The sequence below is a fragment of the Balaenoptera acutorostrata genome, chromosome 16 (assembly GCF_949987535.1).
Source record: "Balaenoptera acutorostrata chromosome 16, mBalAcu1.1, whole genome shotgun sequence".
In the NCBI taxonomy this organism is placed as follows: Eukaryota; Metazoa; Chordata; class Mammalia; order Artiodactyla; family Balaenopteridae; genus Balaenoptera; species Balaenoptera acutorostrata.
In genome coordinates, this window is record NC_080079.1 from 6043439 (window position 1) to 6065644 (window position 22206).

At 41.4% G+C, this 22206-nt stretch overlaps 1 protein-coding gene across 2 annotated transcripts in view; it reads left to right on the forward strand.

The window, feature by feature from the left end:
• Positions 1–317: 317 nt before the first annotated feature.
• Positions 318–22206, forward strand: part of ADAM12 (ADAM metallopeptidase domain 12) — a 402635-nt gene continuing 380746 nt past the window's right edge. The window contains exon 1 of one of the 2 annotated variants that reach the window (XM_057530791.1): positions 318–857. In XM_057530791.1, the coding sequence (XP_057386774.1) occupies positions 770–857 (88 nt within the window). In that variant the 5' untranslated portion in view covers positions 318–769. The remainder of the gene's footprint in view (positions 858–22206) is intronic. The other variant, XM_057530792.1, reaches the window with a different exon arrangement.

Below are 22206 nucleotides of genomic sequence, written 5' to 3' on the forward strand. Positions count from 1 at the left end.
GGGCGGCGGACAGCCTCGCCGACCTGCTACCCGCGTTCCGGGAGCGCGCAGCCGAGTCATCATTTCCAGCCTCAGACTGGAAAGCTGGACGGTGCAGCCGCGTGTGCTCTTGGCAGCCGGGCGCCCGGGGCCCCGCGGCCACATCATCCCGGGGCGGGGATGTGTGCGCTCCGGACGCCCGCGCCGCCACCGAGCCACGTCTGTGCCGCCGCCGGGGCGCGCGGCCCGGGAGGCGCCCTGCCCCGAGCCGCCCCGGGGGTGGGCCAGAGCCGTCTCTGGGCGGGACCCTGGCGGGGGCCCCTGACCGGTCTCTAGGACCCGCGGGACGCCGCGGGCGGGCGGGGGTGCGGGGGAGACCATAATTTGTTCCGTGGTGATGAGAACGGTGACTGTTGGCTGTGGATCCATTTCACAGGCCTGCCTCCTCTCCCTAACGATCTTCCTCGTCCCCGGGCCAACTCGGACAGTTTGCTCGTTTATTGCAACGGTCAAGGCTGGCTCGTGCCAGAACAGCGTGCGCGCGCGCACACACACACGCACACACGCACACACGCACACACACGCGCGCCGGGGAAAACTTTTTTAAAAAAATGAAAGCCTAGACTAGCTCTTCAGCGGCCGGGCGCTGCGCGAGGGGTTCGGAGTTGACTCCCCGCAGCAGGAAGTCCCTCGCGCCGCGACGCCCGGCCCCCGCTCGGCGCCCGCGGGGGATGGTGCAGCGCCCGCCGCCCGGCCCCGAGAGCTGCTGCTGCACGGAAGGCCGGCGACGATGGCAGCGCGCCCGCCGCCCGCGCCCCCCGCCCGCGCCCTCCTGCTCGCCCTGGCCGGGGCTCTGCTGGCGCCGCGCGCGGCCCGAGGTAAGTCGCCGAGCCCAGGCGGCTCCCCGCCGGTCCCCCGCTGTCCCCGCCCGCCCGCTGGGGACTCGCCCTCCGGGGGCACCACGCGCCGCACTGGGGGTGGGGGACGCCAAGTGGCGGGATTGCCCCGCGACCCGGCGCGCGGGGACGCAGCTGCGGAGCCCCCGGGCTCGGGCTCCCGGCTCGGAGGGGACCCCCGCCCCCCCGGGCCCCCACCCCAGGTGCCAATTCCCCGGGGAAGGAGGGAGCCCTTGGCTCCGGGCCTGGAAGCCGCCAGCGCGTAGCCCGGGTGGCCCAGCCTCGGGGCCGCTGCCGCGTGTTCTCCCATCTCGGGGATCGTTTGCCAGGGTATCTGTGTCTTGACAGTTACACGTGTCGCCCGGGATGATGCGCGTCGGGTCATCTTACCCTGTCCCTTAGTGAATCCCCCCATCTCTGACTGGTCAGCCCTCCGTGAGGTTTCCTGTGCACCCCTGCTGCCCCTCGGATACACCTGGGGGGACGCACAGTAACCGCGCAGGTGAGCCATCCGCGTGCCCGCAGGTGTGCCTGCGGCGCTCTCCATTTTAAAAATGGACTCTTTAACCTACTTCTTTAATTTGCTTTCCCTCTTTTTCTAATTCCGGATAGCTCCCTAGTTGTCAGTGGCGGCTAGGTTTGAGCAGAATCTTTGTTTCCCGCCACTCCGTCAGGTTCTCACCTAAATAATCGCTTAAATCAACCTTGTGTAAAGCGACAACTCATTTCCACGTTAAGCCAAAGTGTGGCTATTATAGCTGTTTTATAGACCTAGGTTTTCCCGAGTTGCATCCCCTTAAATGGGTACCTGTGGATCTTTTCTTTTTGCACAATGAGAACTCAAACAGCAGGTGCCTTTTTAAAAATTCAGAAGTTTCTGCCGGTCGCCGTCACCGCCACCGCCGTCTTTCTGCCGCTAGAGGCGCTGTCGGCCCACCAATGAAAGACTTGCCTTGGCCTCCAGCTCTAAATTTCTGTGATTCTATGTAACAGGCATTATTTTTCAACAGCTGGCCTCAATCACGAACCGTTACCACCTTATGGTACGTTTAATTTTGTAATTGCCACTGCTACCCTCCACCCCACCCCACCTCCGTCCCCCACCGCATCTACTGTAATGTGGCTAAAACCCAGCTCTCGATAAAATCCACACGGCAACGAAGACCAATTTGGGAATTAATGATTAAGTAAAAAGATTGCTCAGAGCAAGGAAGAAGCAATGAGAACGCCAAGAAAGAATACTGCTGACTGTTTAGTTAAAAAACTCTATGACCTGCAAGTGAAAATAATAGTTGTGAAAAATATTTTGAAAGACTTTTGTACAGATGGGTCCTTTTGAGTATTTATTGAGAAACAACTTTTAAAAAACTGAAACAGAATCTCAAAGTGTGCCTAAGGTGGTCTTGGACTTGACACATGCTCTGTACACATAAACAGAAGTCCACTGAGCATGGACAATACTTTTTTTTTTTTTTAGAGGAAAATGTTTACTAAATCAAGCTAATAATGGGAAATTATTTCATGGAGGAAGGACTTTTATTATTTTATGACTACAGCTTTGGTAGAGGTAGTTTTTCCTTAGGATAGATATGACTCAAAATAGAAAGCTAGTTAAGCCTAAACATTTAGAATGGGTTACATGCTGTGATATCCCAGGATTCACTGCTTGTTTATCCTTGGATTCTCGGTATCGAGTTTTAAATCAATCAGTGCACCAAATCACAGCATATAATGAAACATTTCTTTGTGTTGGCAAGAAAAAGGGAGGAATTACTACTTGTTGAAGGCAGAGCATATTTTGGGGTTTGTCTCTCTGCGTGTTACCCTTCACTGGCATCTCAGCTCTAACAGGTCCAGAACAGAACCCTAGATCCCAAACTGTCTACTCCTGAATCCATTTTCCACCCCGTGCCCCCATCTTTCCAGCTCGGTAATAACATCCTCTGCCTTTTCCAGATGCTTCATGCAAACACTTAGAAAGTCATCCCGAGGCTCTCCTTTCCCTCCACAAGCCACCAACCTCCAAAATGTGTTCTCATCTACCCACTTCCCCCTGTTTCAAGTGGCCTTCCCCAGCCTTGGCCGCTTTTTTTCCCCTTCTTTTGATCTCTTCTGCAGAGCCTCTTATCCCTAGTGTAGTAGCCTCCTAACTCGTCTGCTGGCTTCCCCTCTTGTCCCTGCTCAATGTACTCTTCCCAGCACCACAGCCAAAGTCATCAGTCTCAGTCATGAGTTGGATCATGCTGGTTTCCTGTTTAAAACTCTCCAGTGGCTTCCTAGGGCTCTTAAGAAAATCCAAACCTCAGGATAACCTATTTCCTGTTTTCCTCTGTTATCTCCTTTCTCACCACTCTCTCCTGTGCTCACGACTCCATCCACACTGGCTTCTCTTCTTTCTGACTTTCCAGTGTAATACCGCCGTAATAAAAAACTAATATTTAATGTTTGCACCATGAAGCAAATATTGCTTATGGTTGAGCCACACAGTGTTCTGTAATTCCATTTCATAACTATTTCAACTTTTTGTTTTTCCTAGAGTTAATAATTGCTTTGTTTTTGTTTGTTTGTTTTTTTTTACCATTTTGCTTTGTTTCTTGTGTACCAATCTCTACCTCCAAACCCTCTGGGAGAATCGGTAAACTCGTTCCAATGTGATCAAACACATCAGGTAATCTATTCACTATTTATTTTTTCTTGGTATTATCTCCCTTGGAGCCCTTTTCTTCCTGCTCCAGTGTGAACTGGTTACTTTTTAGGCTTGCATGTCAACTGTTGTCTCAGGACTACTCTCTTGCCAAGATGCTGAAAACTCCTCTTACATCCTTCCTGTGTTGGATCGCCTGTTTTCTGAGCACTATAACTTTCTTTTTTTAGTTTATGCCTTATTTTTGTGGAGCACATCTTCTAGTAACTTCCTAAAAGGGCATGTGGGAGATAAATTTTGTTGATAACTTGTTAGGAATGATTAAATACTTTCCATTGCAAGTAACAGAAAACCTGACCACAGTAAGTCCTGTACATACGAACAAGTTCCGTTCTGGGAGTGCGTTCGTAAGTCCAATTTGTTCATAAGTCCAACAAAGTTAGCCTAGGTACCCAACTAACACGATTGGCTATATGGCTATAGTACCATACTGTAATAGGTTTATAATACTTATCACACAAGTAATACTTTAAAAAAATAAATACAAAAAATAAAGAAAACATTTTTAATCTTACAGTACAGTACCTTGAAAAGTACAGTAGTGCAGTACAACAGCTGGCATACAGGGGCTGGCACTGAGTGAACAGGCAAGAAGAGTTACTGACTGGAAGAGGGAGAGGAAGTGGGAGATGGTAGAGCTGAAGGATCGTCAGCAATAGGAGATGGAGGGCAAGCTGCAGTTTCACTCACGCCTGACGTTAGTGGAACCCATGTTCGTGTCTTTGAAAGTTCGCAGCTTGAAGGTTTGGGTGTAGGGGACTTACTGTACAGCAGGTTTTTTTTAATCTTTACATCCCGATCGTTTGTGAAGGAAGTGATGTAGTAGCTGGTGTAGCGAGTCAGTGATACTACTAGGCACCCGAGGTTTTACTTTCGCTTGTGTCTGCCATACTTACATGTTGGCTTTTGCTTTTATGCTTAATGCCTCATGGTCTTATGATAGCTGCTGTACATTTTGGCATTATATCTGCATCCTAGGCCGTAATAAGGCAAAAGAGGCAAAAAGCAGAGTCAGCAAATCTCTTTTATTGGGAAAATAAAAGTATTTCCAGAAACCTTTGTAGCAGATTTTCTCTTGGCTAGACTGTGACACAGGGCCACTGCTTGCTGCATGGGAAGATAGAAAAGTAAATATTTTTAGTTGTATACTTTGGTGTTTCAATCGAAACAGAGGTTTATGAGTAAGAAAGAAGGTTAGAATGTATGTCTTGCATGCAAATATATATATGCAAACCAGCAATTTTATATATATATATATGTGTATATATATATATATATACATACACTCATATGTATTTCACCCCGGATATATATATTAAAGGTGGTAATATATATCACCTTTGATTGTTAGTTTATTTAGGAATAAAATTTCAAGATGGAAGTCATATTTCCTCAGTATTTTATAAGGCATTTCTACATTGTCTCTATGCCCATTGCCACTTGGGAAGTTGATAGCATGGTGATTGTTAATCCTTTATATGTAGTCTGTTTTCTTCCTCAAAGCTTTTATCATCTTCTCTTAATCCCCAGTATTTTTACATTTCATGATAATGTGCTGTAGCTAAGTTCTTATCAGTAGTCGTGCTGGGACTTTCTGTTTGAACTTTCATGCTGTGAAGTTCTAGTGTACTTTCTTTTATTATTTCTTCAATGATTTCTTCCTCACTGTTTTTGTCATGCTTTTTCTGAAACTGCTCTTAGCTGAATGTCCCAACTTCCTGCAAACATCCTCTAATTGTCTTCTTTGTTCAACTTTCTGGGAGAGTTTGTTTAATTTCACTTTCCAAACCTGCTACTCAAGTTGTTTATTTCTGCTACTACATATTTAATTTCCAAGAAATATTTCTTGTTCCATGAATGTTCCTTTTTTTAAAATAAGGTTCTGTTCTTTTTTTTATATATATAATGGATGTAAGGTTTCGGTGAACTCTTGGCATGTATTAACTTTTACTTTTTAAACATTGTTTTGCTGACTTTATTCTCACTATTAGCTCTCAGATCCTCCCCCACTCCTGTTTGTTATAGCCTCTGGCTTTCTTCAAACATCTGTAGTTTGGCTGTCTGTTTATATTTAACAATGAGACACTAAAAAGCTGATTGAAACTTCTGTGTGCTTCAAAGACGGGCTTAGTAACTGGTCGGCCTTCACTGGGTTGGGGGACCTCCATACCTCACTGACTGTCTTTTTTCGTAGGCTGGTCAGTTTCCCCAAAGAAGAATTTTGCAGGTTCCTGCTGAGGACTTAAGCCTGGCTAATAGGGCCTGTGAGCTGAGTAGTAGAACAGGGTTAAGGTGGTTGTCTCACCCATGAGTGTGCTTTGCTTTTTTTTTTTTTTTTTTTTTAATCCTTTTGCTTTCAGTTTGGCACTCTGCTACCACTTCACTCTCAGCTATGCCGGGCGTCCTCGTGTACAGAATTTCTCTGCTTTAGTGTCTGCAGAAAATACATCTCCTGTCTGATGAAGTGGGGGGGGCAGTCACCTAGCTGTGCTGGCTTTGCGAGGGACCTACAGCTCTGACTTTTCCTTGGATGGTCTTTCAGCCCAGCCTGTACTGACCATCAGAGGTGCCCACTGCCTCCCATCCCCAAGTCTTTCCAAGGTTCTTCTCATCCATCTCACCTTCTAGATGGCTTCCCTCTTCTCCAGGCAACAGGTTTCCAGTTCTCTCTCCTCTGCTGAGTAGGTAACCACTTGTCTCACCTCTTCGAAAGCCTTGTTGCTTTCTCTTACCTGTTCCTATTTTCTCTCCAATTCTTTGCTTTTTTAAAAGTATTTTTATGTTATTATTTATATTGTAGGCTTTCAGGAGGGAGTGCAGACAAACACCTGTGAGTCTGCCATGCACATTTAAAAGTCGGCCCAGGCTTTTATTACGGCACTCTACATACAGACATGTTTTTTTTTCCCCCTCTCTCTCACTTGTCATTTGGCTCTTTCTTTTCCTTCCTTGTGGAAACGAAAATTACATCCAGTTTTAAATGTTTCTAAACTTTCTTTTAAAAATCTATAAATACTCAAAGTCAACATATACCTAATTGGATAGATGTTGCAGCTGTGGAAACTATAAGGATTTTTTTTTTTTTCCTAAGGAATGCAGCTACATCATCTAAAGAAGCTAAGCATATTTCTTTTTGGTGTAGATGATGCTGTAATGAATTCATTACAGTTGTAAGAAAAAAAATTTTTTTTTTTTGTATCAGAGTATGTTCCAGAGGCCTCTTAAAGCTAAACTGTTCCTGCACTATCTATGATTTATAAAGACAGGTGTGAGAAACATCTTCAGATGTTCCTTCTGTACCAAATGGCTAGGCCTATAGTCCTTTGGCTGCGTGCCCACTGAAAGCTATATGAAATAGCTCTGCAATATGTACAGTCCTTTAATTATCAGCTCTCTGGGTTTGAGAAAGTGAAGTTGATATAATCTATACAGAATGTTTTGGGAAATAGTTTCTGTGCACTTGTAGTAGCTGTTTCTTTATGTGTGTTTCTGTAGTATTTTATGAAACCTAAAGTTTTCATACCAGCACACGGTTACTTAAAAAAGGCAGTTGAGTGCTTTGGTGCCAGGAGCTATTGCAAGATCTTTGCATGCAATATCTCATTTAGTCCTTGGGGAAGAATCTTGCCATTGGTCCTGTTATTGCCCTCACTCTGCAGAGGAGGAAACCATGGCTTCAGATGGTTGAGTGTCTGCTAAGTGGCCGATGCAGGGCCATCTCTAGGCGCTCTCGTGATGGGGACCAGGTCTTAGCCTAGGCGTAGTAAACATTTTGTCATCTATATACTTTATCTTTGAAATAATTATAATGTCTATAGCAATGAGATTGTAACGTAGTTTGCTTTGAAACGGAATGATAACGCAGTTCAAATAAGCTTTACTTGCCAGTTGAAATGTGTGCCTTGAATATCATGCTTTCTGACAAGCTGCCATTTCAGTCCTTATATTTACCTCAGCTCATTCTTCATCCTGGTGCCTTGTGCTTTATTTAATGTTCAGTATACCTTGCCTCCAATTGATTGATGAGATGGAGAAGCCAAATAATTCAGCATCATATTGATACTTTTTTATCCTTTAAGCTTTTATGTCATCCCCAGGTGACACTAAGAGCTCAGTTTCTAGGCAACCGCTTAAAGAATTGGGCAACCTCATTGGATTAACTCTGGGCCTTCCGTCTGTCCTGGAATCATTGACCTCCCTGATCCCTTTAGATGATCCATTCTTAGAACTGTTGTTGCTATACCCTGACGTCTTCCCTTGGCAGGGCGTGGTAAATACTGGCCTGCAATTTGACCAAAAGTTTCCTTGTTTTGTGTTTTGCTATATTTGTGATTAAAGCCAGGATAGGATGGAGCATTTCTCATGAGATCTATGTTCACATGAATCTGAATGTCATTAGAGAACCTGGTTTTACTTTCTTAAATCCTGGGGGTTTTGGTGGTGTTCTTGGGAAACTGCATCAGAACTTAAGAGTCTAGGTTATACCTTAAAATGCAGCTGCACTTTGGTTGATGGAATACACGTATTCCTGAAATGAGGCAAGCTAAGCAAAATTTCTAAACTGAAATAATTTATTCAGCCGATTTCAGTATAATTTGAGATATGATCATGGAAAAGGTCATGAAAAAGAATTTTGGCCCCATTATCCATTCCTTCACAAAATGTGAAATATTGTAAAAGTTGAAAAAAAGACATAGAATAAGTTACACATCCATATTGTTGCCAACCAAATTTTACTATAGATGCTTCAGAATTTTTAAAATTTAAAGATGTAAAATGTTAAAGCTTATCTGTAACCACTCCTGATTCTCTCCAGCCATCCAATTCTTCACCTTCTTTCTGAAAAGACAACCACTATTGTGAAATTGGTAGGTAGAATATATATATATGTGTTTATACACATACATGTATCCCTAATCAATATTTGATATTATTTATATATTAAATATTATATAAATGGTACTGTACTGTATACAACAGCCTTCTTCAACTTGCTTTACTTATTTTTTATATTTTTGGCTGCGTTGGGTCTTCACTGCTGCACGCGAGCTTTCTCTAGTTCCAGCGAGCGGGGGCTACTCTTGGTTGCGATGTGCAAGCTTCTCACTGTGGTCACTTCTCTTGTTGCGGAGCACGGGCTCTAGGCATGCGGGCTTCAGTAGTTGTGGCACACGGGCTTAGTTGCTCAGCGGCATGTGGGATCTTCCTGGACCAGGGCTCGAACCTGTGTCCCCTGCATTGGCAGGCAAATTCTTAATCACTGCGCCACCAGGGAAGTCCTGCAACTCACTTTTCTAAAAATTAGTGTGTTTTTAAAGACTTATTCTTTCTGATACATGTACTTGCTTCATTCCTTTTTTGTTGTTGTTTTTTTGATTAAGCGATTTTTTTTAAAAAAATTAATTAATTAATTTATGGCTGTGTTGGGTCTTCGTTTCTGTGTGAGGGCTTTCTCTAGTTGTGGCAAGCGGGGGCCACTCTCCATTGCGGTGCACGGGCCTTTCACTATCGCGGCCTCTCTTGTTGCGGAGCACAGGCTCCAGACGCGCAGGCTCAGTAATTGTGGCTCACGGGCCCAGTTGCTCCGCGGTATGTGGGATCTTCCCAGACCAGGGCTCAAACCCGTGTCCCCTGCATTGGCAGGCAGATTCTCAACCACTGCACCACCAGGGAAGCCCCATTCCTTTTAATTGAATGGTTAAACCATAAATTGTACACTCCTGTGTGGATAAATATCTGTTTTCCCCTACTTTTTGATATTGCACTGGTGCAAGGATACTTGTACCTATCTCCTCATATACGGGCGTGAGCTCTAAGGAAGCTATTACAAATGAATGGCTGAATTGGAAGGTAAGCCAGTTTTCTACTTTGATGTACATTGCTACTTTGCTTTCTAAATTGGTTGCACCCATTTTCATGCCTACTTGTTATAGAGTTCTGGTTATCCATATTTTTACCAATACTTGGCACTTTCAGACTTTTAAATGTTGCCAAACTGGATGTGAAATATTTCATTGTTTTTATTGGTATTTTCCTGATTCCTAGAGACTTTAAGACTTTTCTTAAGAAATGTGTTTATATTGTTCTGTATGTTTCTTCTTTGGATCACTTATTATTTGCCCATTTTTTCTTTCTAAGTGTGGTTTAAGAAATCCTTCTCTCTTTCCTGAGCTCCAAAAGAGATTTTCATTATTTCTTCTAAATTTTAACTTTTTGCTGTTCACTTTTAGTATAACTGGAACTTACTTTTATTTGTTGTATGAAGGCATGGTCTATTTTACCTCATATAGATAAGATAACCAACCATCCTAGTAACATTATTGAATCCTTTCCTCCTTCTGATAAACACCAAGCCTAGACAGATATGCTTCTGGGTTCCTCGTTCTGCTGGACTATTTTTTTTATCCATTTTCAGTACCATACTATTTTCAGTATTCTGTACTATAACGAGTCTTACATATTTAGATTGGTTGGTATATGGTGGTATAGGGGGCAGACAGTGGGGTCAGCTTGGCGTGGTTTGCATATCAGCTCTGTCACCTACTGACATGTGACCTTGGGAAGGTGAGTGACCATCCTGTGTTGTTAGGACTTTTCCAGTTTCAATACTAAAAATCCGACATCTCAGGACCCCTCAGAGCTGGGCAAACCATGATGGTTGGTCACCCTAAACCTCAGTCAAATTATGAAAACTCTTTTTTCCCCAGTTATTCCCTTTATGAAATGGTGATAATAATAGTATCTGCCCCCATGGGGGGTGTGTGAGGAAGATTAAATGAGATAATACATGGAAAGTGCTTTGAACAGGGCCTGGCCCATGCTAAGTGCTCAAAAAGGTTAATTTCCTCTTCCTGTCTCCCTTCCTCTCCTTTATAGAATTGTCTTGAGTATTCTTGAAACGCTAGTATCTCATATGAACTTTAGAATATCCTTGCTAAGTTCTTCAAAATACTCAGTGGGAACTTACAGATTAATATGGGGAGACTTGACATTCCCATGACATCAAAGCTTCCTGCCATAAATGTGGTCGTTTCTTTATATGTTTTCTTTAATTTTATTCAGTAAGTTAAAAAATTTTCTGAAGTTCTTGCACATCTTTGTAAGATATATTTCAGTGTACTCTAAGTACTTACTAGATTCACTGTTATTCTGAAGGCATCACTATTTTTTTTAATTAAAAAATTTTACTACAGCAAATTTTAAACATATGCAAAAGTCGACAGACTGGTATAATGAACACTCATGTGTCTATTACTCAGCTTCAACCAGTACCAGCTCATGGCTATTCTTGTTTTATCTGTGGAATTATATCTTTTTAAAAAGTTCTAATTGATATTTTCTTTTTCAGTATGAATAAATGTTACTGATTTTTGTACTTTGATTTTGAATTCGGCAACCATGCTTGATTTTTATTAGTTCTAATAGTTTGTAGACTAACTTCATAGAAATTCTAATTATCATCTAAAAATGATGGTAATTTTTGTTTTTTCCTTTACAGTTCTTTTACATTCTACCTCTTTTATTTCTTTTCTTTCATTGGCTAGCACCTCCACTACAATGATAAACAAAAGTGGTGATTGCAAATGTCTTTGGTTTTTTCCCCCCCAACTTTAATGAGAATAGCTTTTCACCATTGATTAAGATGCTTACTGCAAAATTTTGCTATGTATGTCATTTAATCTTTTTTTAATATAAACTAAGAACATTTCTCTATACTGCTAGTTTGCTAAAATGTTTTCTTTTTAACAAATAAACATGGTTGTTTAATTTTTTTAAAAAACTTTTCCTCAGCATCTTGTTGGCATGATTAGTTGTTCATTTGTTGGTTTTTTTTCCCCTCTTCTATTCCGTTAGTAGTGTAGTGAATTATATTAATAGATTTTATGTTGTTAAACCATCCTTGAATTCTTAGAATAAATCTTCCATGATTTGGGTGCATTTTTAAAATACAATGTTGGATCCCATTTACTAAAATTTTATTTAGGATTTTAGCCCCTGTAGGACAATGTTGATAACCACCATTAGTCTTTAATTTTCCTTTCTCCAAATATCTTTTAGTTTTCATTTCAAAGCTTTACTATTAGCCTCAGAAAGTGAGTTAGGGAGTTTTAGTTACATCTTTTTCTATTCCTAGGACAGCTTAGTTATAAGAGGTTATTTTTTCCTTAACAGTTGTTGAAACTTGACTTAATATCATCAAAGCATGGTGTTTTTTCATCAGAAATCGGATAGTTGATTTAATCTCCTCAAGGGTTATAGTGCTATTCATATTATCTCTTTCTTTCTGAAATAATTTTGCTGCATTTTTCTTTCGTTGATCTTTTATTTTTGTTTTCTATTTCATTACTTTCTGTCCTTCTACTTTCTTGGGGTTTATACTGTTATTCTATTTCTCACTTCTTCTGAAAGCTCTTTCATTTAAGCTGAACTTTTCCCTCCAATTACTGCTTTCATTGTTTTGCTGTTAGGTTTGTGTTATCATCATGGCCAAAATAATCTATACCTTGCATTATGATTTTTTGAGTGTGAAGTTATTTAGACATATGTTTTGATTGGTGTGTATGTGAGAGAGTGTGCGTGTTTTACTTTCTAAATGGTTGGGTAAGATTAGTTATCTTTGTTGTTGATATCTGATTTTATTACGCTGGTGTCAAAGAAAGTGATCTGTGTCCTATTGACTCTCATGCATTTGAAATTTTCCTTATGAGCTAATACATGGTAAATTTTTATAAAAATTACATGTGTGTTTAAAAATAATGTATATGCTCTAAGTATTGGGTATAGGGTTCTAGATATGTCAATTACATTAAGCTTGTTAACTGATGTCATATCATATATTATGACTAACATTTCTCGTTCAGTATTTCTGTGTCTAAGAGACGTTTTAAGAATCTAATATAATCATGGATTTTCCATTTCTCCTTGTAATTCTGTCAGTTTTTGCATCATACATTTTGAGGCTAGTTTGTTGGGTCTGTTCAACTGTGTACAGCTCCAGATGTGTCTAAGACAAATATTACTGTTATCAGTTTTCTTTGGGTTAATATTTTTCTGGTATGTCTTTTCCTATCTCTTTACTTTCAAATTTTCCATGTCATTATCTTTCACATATGTCTATTATAAACAAAATATGCCTAGATTTAAAAACTTTATAATTGCTGTCTCTTAACTCACTAGGTCCATCCCTTCATGTGTATTGTGACCTTTGATGTTTTTGAACTCATCTTCCATTTTGTTCTCTATTTACTAAAAGTTTACTGAATTTTGCTATTTTTAGGCACTTTTTTTTTTCTGTCTCCTTTTATATTGCTGAAGGATTATTTACACCTACTTCTCTCCAGCTCTGTTAATTTAGAGGTTATATATCTGGTTTCCACAATTTAGTAGTACTGTTAAATATCAAACGTTGCGCTTCAAGTAACAAAGTGTAAAGGTAACCAGTGACTCTGGCCACCTCCCAGATACCACCACTGGCCAAGAATGCTTCCGTGTCTTTCATCGTCTCTCCCATTTATTATTATCGCTGCCTAGCATTTTAGTCTACCACTTTGAAGCACATCTCTCATCAAACAAATATAGTGGGGTGGTGGTAGACTTTGCTTTTGTTTTTAGTAGTGCAGGCTTATTTTGATTTATCCAGTGTAACCAGTGCCTTTTTTTTCCATCATGGCTTCTTGCAAACCTCTTCTGCCTCTTGGATTCAGTTTGCTTTTTATCAAAATCATGTTGCGTTGAAGGTCTGTGAATAGCAAATGCTCTGTATTTGTTTGACTGGAAAATGCTTGTTTTCTCTTTTTCTGAAATGTTAGCTTAGCTACATACAGAATTCTAGGTTGACAGTTACTGTCTTTTAGCAGGTATTACCAATGGTATGCTGGCCTCTACTGTCACTGTTGAGACATCTTTAGTTTAATGATTATTCTTTTGCACTAGACCTGCCTTTTTATCTGGTTCCTTTTAAGATTGTCTTTTGTTTGTTTGTGGTTCTGTAGTTTTATTGTCATGTTTTTTGATACGGACTCATTTTTATTTTATGTATATCTGACCTTGCCATGCTTCTTAAATCCAATCAAATATAGAAAGTTCTTAGTCATTATCTCTTCAATGACTGTCTTGCCCTTATTTTCTCTATATCTCCTTTGGAACTTTTTTATATGTAATTGGATCTTATCATTCAGTCATGCTGTTTCTCTTTGTCTCTTTATCACTCTGCTTTACATTCTGGGTGATGTCTCCCAATCTAGATTCCATTTCATAATTCTCTCTTGAGCTGTGTCTAGGTTGCTGTTTACAGTCTATGGACTTACTTTGCAATTTCCAATGCCTTTAATTTTTCATTTATAGAAACTTAATTTTTAAGGTTCTCTTTTAAACCTGATAGATCATTAAAAATAATGTCCTTTTGCTGTCTCCCATTATGGCTTCTGTGTTTTCTTCTACATCTTTAAAACTTTGGGATGCATATGTTGTTATCCCTCTTAGATTATTCTGTTGTCTCTAGTTCTTAGGGTGCTGAATCTGTATTGTCATAAATTATCTCTTCTAATGCCTTGCAATTTTGAATTGTGAACTCATTTTCAGCTTTTTCCTTTCCACCACTATCCCCTCCATGAGCGTCCTATGCACCTGGGATTGTGAAAGGACCAGTAGAGCAGAGTTTTACTTATGATAGGTGTTTCAAGGGTTTTACTCATCTGAGGCCAGTTTTTATGTTAATTTCTCATCTTGGGAATCTTACACCACATAGTTATTGTAATTTTGGTCTCCACACCCATGTGGAGGCTTGAAGTTTTGATTTCTCTTGGGAGACTGCCTAACTCTCACCAGCAGTCTGGGTAAACATAGCCACTTTGCAGTTTCCCTGGGGCATTTGGTAGAGTTTTTCTAGCCCCTTGAACTTGGGAAGGGCAGTCCTGCAGAATGCTGGCTTTCTGCAAGGATCTCAGCTCCAGTTTCCCATCTCGTGTGTTCCAATCATACCTCCTGTCATTAAAATTACAGCTCCTAGACTGAAGGCCTGTATCTACTGTGTCTCCTAGATTTCTATGGTGTTGGCAGTGTTTGAATGCTCTGGCTATGAATTCCTTTTTTATTTATGGGTCCTGGTAATTTCCTGTCCTTTCTTTCTAGTTTAGTTATGTATGTACTATAAAAATGTCACATTTTATTTAGCATTTTTTATGTGTTTGCAGTGGGAAGGTTTTCTGTCTGCATTAGTTCAGTTCACCACCACGCTTTCGGAACTGGAAGTCCCCAACATTGATTCTTTGATTCTCTAAGTCAGTATATTTGCCTGCTGTCATCCTGGATTTGTACCAGGGGCTAAGGATACGATGGTGAGAAAAACAAATGCAGACCTTCACCCCCTGGCATGTGGAGTGAGTGGATCCTAAGGATGTACAGAAGATGAGTCGAACCCGCCCAGTACCCTGATTCTTGGCTTCCAATACTGCTCCAAAAGCTCGGTCAGAAAAGCGAGTCAGCTGCTCTCCTGCTGGTATGTTAGTCTTTGCCTTGGCAGCTGCAGGGGTGAGATGTGCTGATGATGGGGCCAAGCTGGGCTTTGGGGGTGAAGCCATCAGCTGTTCCCATCTCCCTCTGGCTGAGGCAAAATGAGAACAGCTGGGAAACAAGGCCGGCACGCCCTCCCAGAAGCCATTCCTCTGCCAGCGCAGGTGTCAACAGAATTCCATTCATATGAGCCTTCCAGGAGCGTATATCAAATTTGTTCCATGCTTTAAAATTCTGATACAGAGAGTGGATTGTATAATGGGGTGAGCTGATGATTGAAACCCTCATCTGTATACCTTTGTACCTTTTGGAATGAATAATATGATCCCATAGAGATTGATGACTCTGCTGATTTATCTAGAAAAATCAGATGCCTGATTTGTCATGAAAATTTGGATGTGTCAGATTTTGTCTACTCAGTTCATTAAGATTTGTTTCCAATTTCTTAGTAGGGAAAGTCTTATTCAGCTGTAATAGATGGTCCTCCTGAAACTTCCTCTCAAAGCTGACACACGTTTCAGTCTCTTTTTCTTGTCTCTACTCACCCTTCAAGTGCTTTTTAACCCTCATTCTCCACTCAACACAGCTGAGGGCCCCACTGTTGGTTACAGAGGCCCAGTAAGAAAGTGATTCCAGCAAGGGTGGCAGAAGGGACTGGCCAGGATGTAGTTTGAAAAGCCAAGTCAAGACAGCTGTCTAGAGCACAAAAGATCCCTAAGAGAAGCTTCTGCTTCTCTTATGGGCATAAATGGCATCAAATAATGAGATTTCTTTGACTTACCTCCCCTGATGTCACTTCCATGTGGATTTCATGTGTTCTCCTGCTGTAGTGATGAAATTGAAAGCTCGCTGGGATCTTGGCCAGAATTCTGGAGTGAGAAGGCCTGGCTCTGAGTTCTGACTTGGCCTCTTTGTAGCTGTGTGACCTTGAGAAACCTACTCAGTCTGAACTTCAGTTTCCTTATTCGTCAAAGAAGAGTAAGGAGATAGCCTATCTCACTGGGTTGCAGAGACCATTGAATGAGGGAAATGTTGGAAAGAGCATGCTGTAATTTATTTATTTTTTAAAATTTTAATTGGAGTATAGTTGCTTTCCAATGCTATGTTAGTTTCTACTGTACAGCAAAGTGAATCAGCTATACACGTGTATATATCCCCTAGTTTTTGGATTCCCTTCCCATTTAGGTCACCACATAGCATTGAGTTCCCTGTGCTATACAGTACGTTCTCATTAGTTGTCTATTTTATACATAGTATCAATTGTGTATATAAAGCATTTTGTAATTTAAAGTCTGCCCTTTAGATTGTGGGGCACGTGGTCCCCCTGGTCCTTCAGTGACGTGGATTTGCTCTCCTGTCTTGGGAGGCGTGCATTTCTCAACATCAGCCACCCTCCCCTCCTGCTCTTGGTAGATGGGTGTACAAGTTACCCCCAAAGGTCAACAGAGGTTTGGGAGAGCCGGACACTTTTGCTCCTTTTTTTCCCACCTTAAATCTCATGTTTCATTCTTTGCTTTTATTGACCTTGGGTTAGGGCATGTCTTTGTTAACAAGGACCATTTGAGATTGCCTTAATAGTGTCAACTCTTGCAAATATCATTTAGTCATGGCAAACAACATGTGTGTTAGTTTCCTACTTCTGTATTGTATGGGGCACATTATGGGCGGGACATCAGGGTTGGAGAAGGAGACCCAGGCCAGGGTCATTTTCCCAGCCCCCCCAGCTTCTTGGCTTCTTGAGAAAGGGGTTTGGGAGGACGACTAAGAGTAGAATTGCAAGGAAAATAAAATTGAACATGCTTATTGGGGTGCTGGGTAGGTGTTATTAAGAATTGCTGTAGGGATAGAAAGGAATCTTTCCCATTTTATGGGGGAAGCATAGATGTACGCTCTTAAATTTTGTGTGAATTACCACTTAGAGTATGTGATTACAGCAGTGCAGCCAGTGAGAGGCTCTGCATCCTTGCGGTTCCAGTGAATGCAAATTTAGAACATTCCAGAATCTGACAGAAATGTTCCACCAAGACTGAATGGTGTTATTTTCCCAATTTATAGAAAAAAAAAGTCAATGGAAAGATATTTCCCCCCACTGCCAAGATTGTTTATCTCCGTAATCTTTCTTAAACATTGGTTCCAGCTACCATCTCTCCTGAGTTACAAAGAAGCAAATGCATTTTCAAAAATGTCCACTCAGTCTTAGTTCAATATATTATCAGACAACACCCAAGGGCTCCTGGTTACAGTTTTACCTTTGTGCCTGAATAACAGTCATAGTTCCTTATGGTAATTGCTCATACTTTGAGGACAGAATTAAGGGATTCCATACAGGAGATTTTGCTTTTGTGGTTTCTGTATACTGGCACTGTTCCGTGAGATTTACTTTGTTCTCAGTCCATCCTTACCACTCACCTGGCAGGTAGATATATGGTCACTCTCTTTTCCAGATAGGAAAGCTGAGCTCAGGAAGTTAAAATTGCACGAAGACACACAGCCAGCAGGTAGCACAACTGGAGTTTTGTACATGAATTACTGTACAAATAGGAACTACAGAAATGGAACAGATGCTAATAGCAGTCACAGTGATGACTCAGCAACTCACCTACCATGCAGCAGGCACTGGGCTAAGCCTTTTGCATCAATTCTCTCTTTAACATCTCACAGCCCTGGGAGGTGTGTGCCGTTTCTATATCCATTTTCCAGAAGCAGGGACTAAGGCAAGGAGAGCTCGTGACTTGCTTTAGCCCCTGCTTCTGATGAGAGGCTGAGCCGGGACCAAACGAGACAGCTGATTTCAGAGTCCACATGATCAACCACTGGGCTACCATGGGAAGAACCAGAATTTCCAAGTGTCTGTCCAGATTCAGAACCCTTTGCAGCTGACCCATCTTGTGTTGATATGGGGGCATCAGGGTTTGGGGAGAGAAGAGCTCATTTTTCTAGGAAGGCACTGAGTAGAGTAATACTTGAGACTTCTACTGTGTAGACCCTGGGGTCTTTTCCTGGGGGTGGGTCCTGACCTTCAGGGAGTCACAGGAAAGATAGGACTAGTGACCCATTTTCTATTTTCTTTTTTTTTTTTGGCCTCGCTGTGTGGCGTGCGGGATCTTAGTTCCCTGACCAGGCATCAAACCCATGCCCCCTGCAGTGGAAGCGTGGAGTCTTAACCACTGGACAGCCAGGGAAGTTCCTAGTGACCCATTTTCAAAGTCCAATATCTTTGACCCTTTGTTTCTTCATGAAAGGGACGTGTGGACTTAGCTAAAATGTTGTCTCTGCAGGGGAAACTTACTGTTTGATGATTACGCACACAGCCCTCTGTTCTCACTCACAAATAAACCACAGGACTCACCCTGATCACTTTTCTCTGGGATGGCTGTAGAAAATATTAAAATTCTAAATGCACATAAGTGAGTGTGTTCGTTATGAATTGCTGTGTAACAAATTACACAACTTAGTGGTTTCAAATAACACGCATTCATGACCTCACAGTTTTGTGGGGCAGGAATGTGGGCACAGCTTAGCGGGACCTTTGCTTCAGCTTCTCTCCCAGGCTGCCATCCAGGGTGAGCCAGGTTCGGGCTCTTGTTTGAAGGTTGCACGGGGAAAGCATCTGCTCCCAAGCTCGTGTGGCTGTTGGCAGAATGCAGTTCCTGGAGAGCTGTTGACCGGGGTCTCGGCTCCTAGCTGACCACCGGCTGGAGGTCTCTCTCATGTCCCTGACAGTCACCCCTCCAACACTGCAGCTTCGTCAAAGCCAGCAAGCTGAGAAGGCAGTAGAGAGCATCTGCCCCAAAGAAAAGAGTCACAAGTCGTTGTAACCTAATCAGGGAAGTTATTGCCCTATTCCACTGGGCAGAAGCCATGCGCCCGGCCAGCCTGTCTCTCGGGGAGGAGATTACACCAGGAGTGAGTACCAGGAAGCAGGGTCTTTGGGAACCATCTCAACAGTCTGTCCACCACCATGAATTACTTGGTAATGAGTGTTGTTAATATCAGTGTGGCCTTGACAGCTGGAAGCTTCTGTTTGCAGAGCTATCAGCTTACTAGGTACAGGTGCCAGAACTGGTCACAGCATCCTCTTAGTAAGGTGGTTGTGTGTTTCTGCCTTTTTATTCCTTAGCTGTTCAACTGTTGTGTGTCCTTTTGAGCTGCAGTGGATTCTTTGCTTCTTCCTGACAGCGTTTGGCCTAACTCCTACTTAGCTAGACATCACTGCTTCAGGGCACCCCGTTCTTGGTCCTCACCCCACTCCAGGGGAGGAGAGGTCTCCTTGTTAAGCACCCTCAAAGTACTGTTTCTCTATCAGAGGAGCCGTTCATCTTCCTGGTTAGAATTTAAGCTCTGTGGTGACAGAGACCATGTCCATCTTCCTCTCTGCTGTCCCCAGCGTTTAGCACACCCCAGCTGTTCAATAAATATTGGCACAATGAGGGAAGAGCCCCACTTCATGTGCTTCTTTTTCTTTTAAGCAAATGTGGTTCACTGAAGCCAGACTCTTTACTGAAACATTTTGTCTTTGTACAAACTTTCGTGTAAATGAATGAGCACATTTGGAAAATCTGTTTTAAGAAGACCAGGTGTCCCAATATTTGGTACAGAAAAGGCAGCTAGTATCTATGCGTGATCCAAAAGAAGCAGCTCCAGGGAATACTATGAAACTCTTCTTTGAATGTTATGTTGATTGGCTAGAAAATGGGAGCTGATCATTTAATAAAAGTCGAAGAGTTCTCTATCAGTTTTAGCTTATTCCTGTCATCTCATTGAGAAGCACACAGATGGAAGGATGGATATGAATGACTCTGTGTACTGACTTGGCTTTGAGTTTTCCGTAGCAATATCTACTGACCTGGTGAAGATAAACGGAACTGCATTTTCACTTTTTTCCTTTTTAGTCCCTCTCTCCACATTTTAAACTTTTCAAATGGTTTTGACCCAAATGAGTCAATATTCAACTGGAGGATTAAATGACTCTTTGTAAAACAGACTCAACTTCAGCATCTACAAAAGCAACAAAAAACAAACCACAAAACCTCACAACAGCCTAATTTGCAAATCACGAACTTTACTTTGTTTTATATTGTTTCCTTATATTGGCCTTTTATTTATGTCCATGTTGGGTGATTTCAGTGGTTTGGGGAAAAACATTTTTATAGAAAAATGTTTGAAAACATCAAAGTTTATTGTTGATAAACTCACAGTAATTTTCTTAAGTACATTTCTTAAGGTTGTGCCCTATTTATTTTTATAAAACATTTTTCTCTTGGTGGTTTACCATCAGTCCTTTGCATAAATAGCATAAAAACTAAGCCCAGCTCATGAACAATTGAAGTAGGTTATCAAAGGAAGAGTGAAATTCATGTTGCTGAAAAGTTTTTATGAATAAGAACTGGGTCGCCTATTTAGGTATAGTTCTGGGAATATGAACTATTTAAGTTTACAGATTAGCAGGCCCATTCTTCTCCCGTGTGTGTGTGTGTGTGTGTGTGTGTGTGTGTGTGTGTGTGTGTGTTTTGGGAGAGGGAATTAATCATGAATTCAATTTCTTTAACAGGTATATGGCCATATAGACATTTCTCATTCTGTGCCAGTTTTGGTAATTTGGGTCTTTTATTTTTTTTTAATTTTAAATTTTTTTTTCAGTTTTCTTTTTTTCTTTTAACATCTTTATTGGAGTATAATTGCTTTACAATGGTGTGTTAATTTCTGCTTTATAATAAAGTGAATCAGCTATACATATACATATATCACCATATCTCCTCCCTCTTGTGTCTCCCTCCCACCCTCCCTATCCCACCCCTCTAGGTGGTCACAAAGCACCGAGCTGATCTCCCTGTGCTATGTGGCTGCTTCCCACTAGCTATCTATTTTACATTTGGTAGTACATATAAGTCCATGCCATTCTCTCACTTTGTCCCATCTTAACCTTGCCCCTCCTCGTGTCCTCAAGTCCATTCTCTACATCTGCGTCTTTATTCCTGTCCCGCCCCTAGGTTCTTCATAACCATTTTTTTTTTTTGGATTCCATATATCTGTGTTAGCATACGGTATTTGTTTTTCCCTTTCTGACTTTCACTCTGTATGACAGACTCTAGGTCCACTCACCTCACTACAAATAACTCAATTTCGTTTCTTGTAATGGCTGAGTAATATCGCATTGTATATATGTGCCACATCTTCTTTATCCATTCATCTGTCGATGGACACTTAGGTTGCTTCCGTGTCCTGGCTATTGTAAATAGAGCTGCAATGAACATTGTGGTACATGACTCTTTGAATTATGGTCTTCTCAGGGTATATGCCCAGTAGTGGGATTGCTGGGTCGTATGGTAGTTCTGTTTTGAGTTTTTTAAGGAACCTCCATACTGTTCTCCATAGTGTCTGTATCAATTTACATTCCCACCAACAGTGCAAGAGGGTTCCCTTTTCTCCACATCCTCTCCAGCACTTACTGTTTGTAGATTTTTGATGATGGCCATTCTGACCAGTGTGAGGTGATACCTCATTGTAGTTTTGATTTGCATTTCTCTAATGATTAGTAATGTTGAGCATTCGTTCATGTGTTTGTTGGCAATCTGTATGTCTTCTTTGGAGAAATGTCTGTTTAGGTCTTCTGCCCATTTTTGGATTGGGTTGTTTTTTTGATATTGAGCTGCATGAGCTGCTTGTAAATTTTGGAGATTAATCCTTTGTAAGTTGCTTCATTTGCAAATATTTTCTCCCATTCTGAGGGATGTCTTTTCGTCTTGTTTATGGTTTCCTTTGCTGTGCAAAAGCTTTTAAGTTTCATTAGGTCCCATTTGTTTATTTTTGTTTTTATTTCCATTTCTCTAGGAGGTGGATCAAAAAGGATCTTGATGTGATTTATGTCATAGAGTGTTCTGCCTATGTTTTCCTCTAAGAGTTTTATAGTGTCTGGCCTTACATTTAGGTCTTTAATCCACTTGGAGTTTATTTTTGTGTATGGTGTTAGGGAGTGTTCTAATTTCATTCTTGTACATGTAGCTGTCCAGTTTTCCCAGCACCAATTATTGAAGGGGCTGTCTCTTCTCCATTGTATATTCATGTTCCTTTATCAAAAATAAGGTGAGCATATGTGTGTGGGTTTATCTCTGGGCT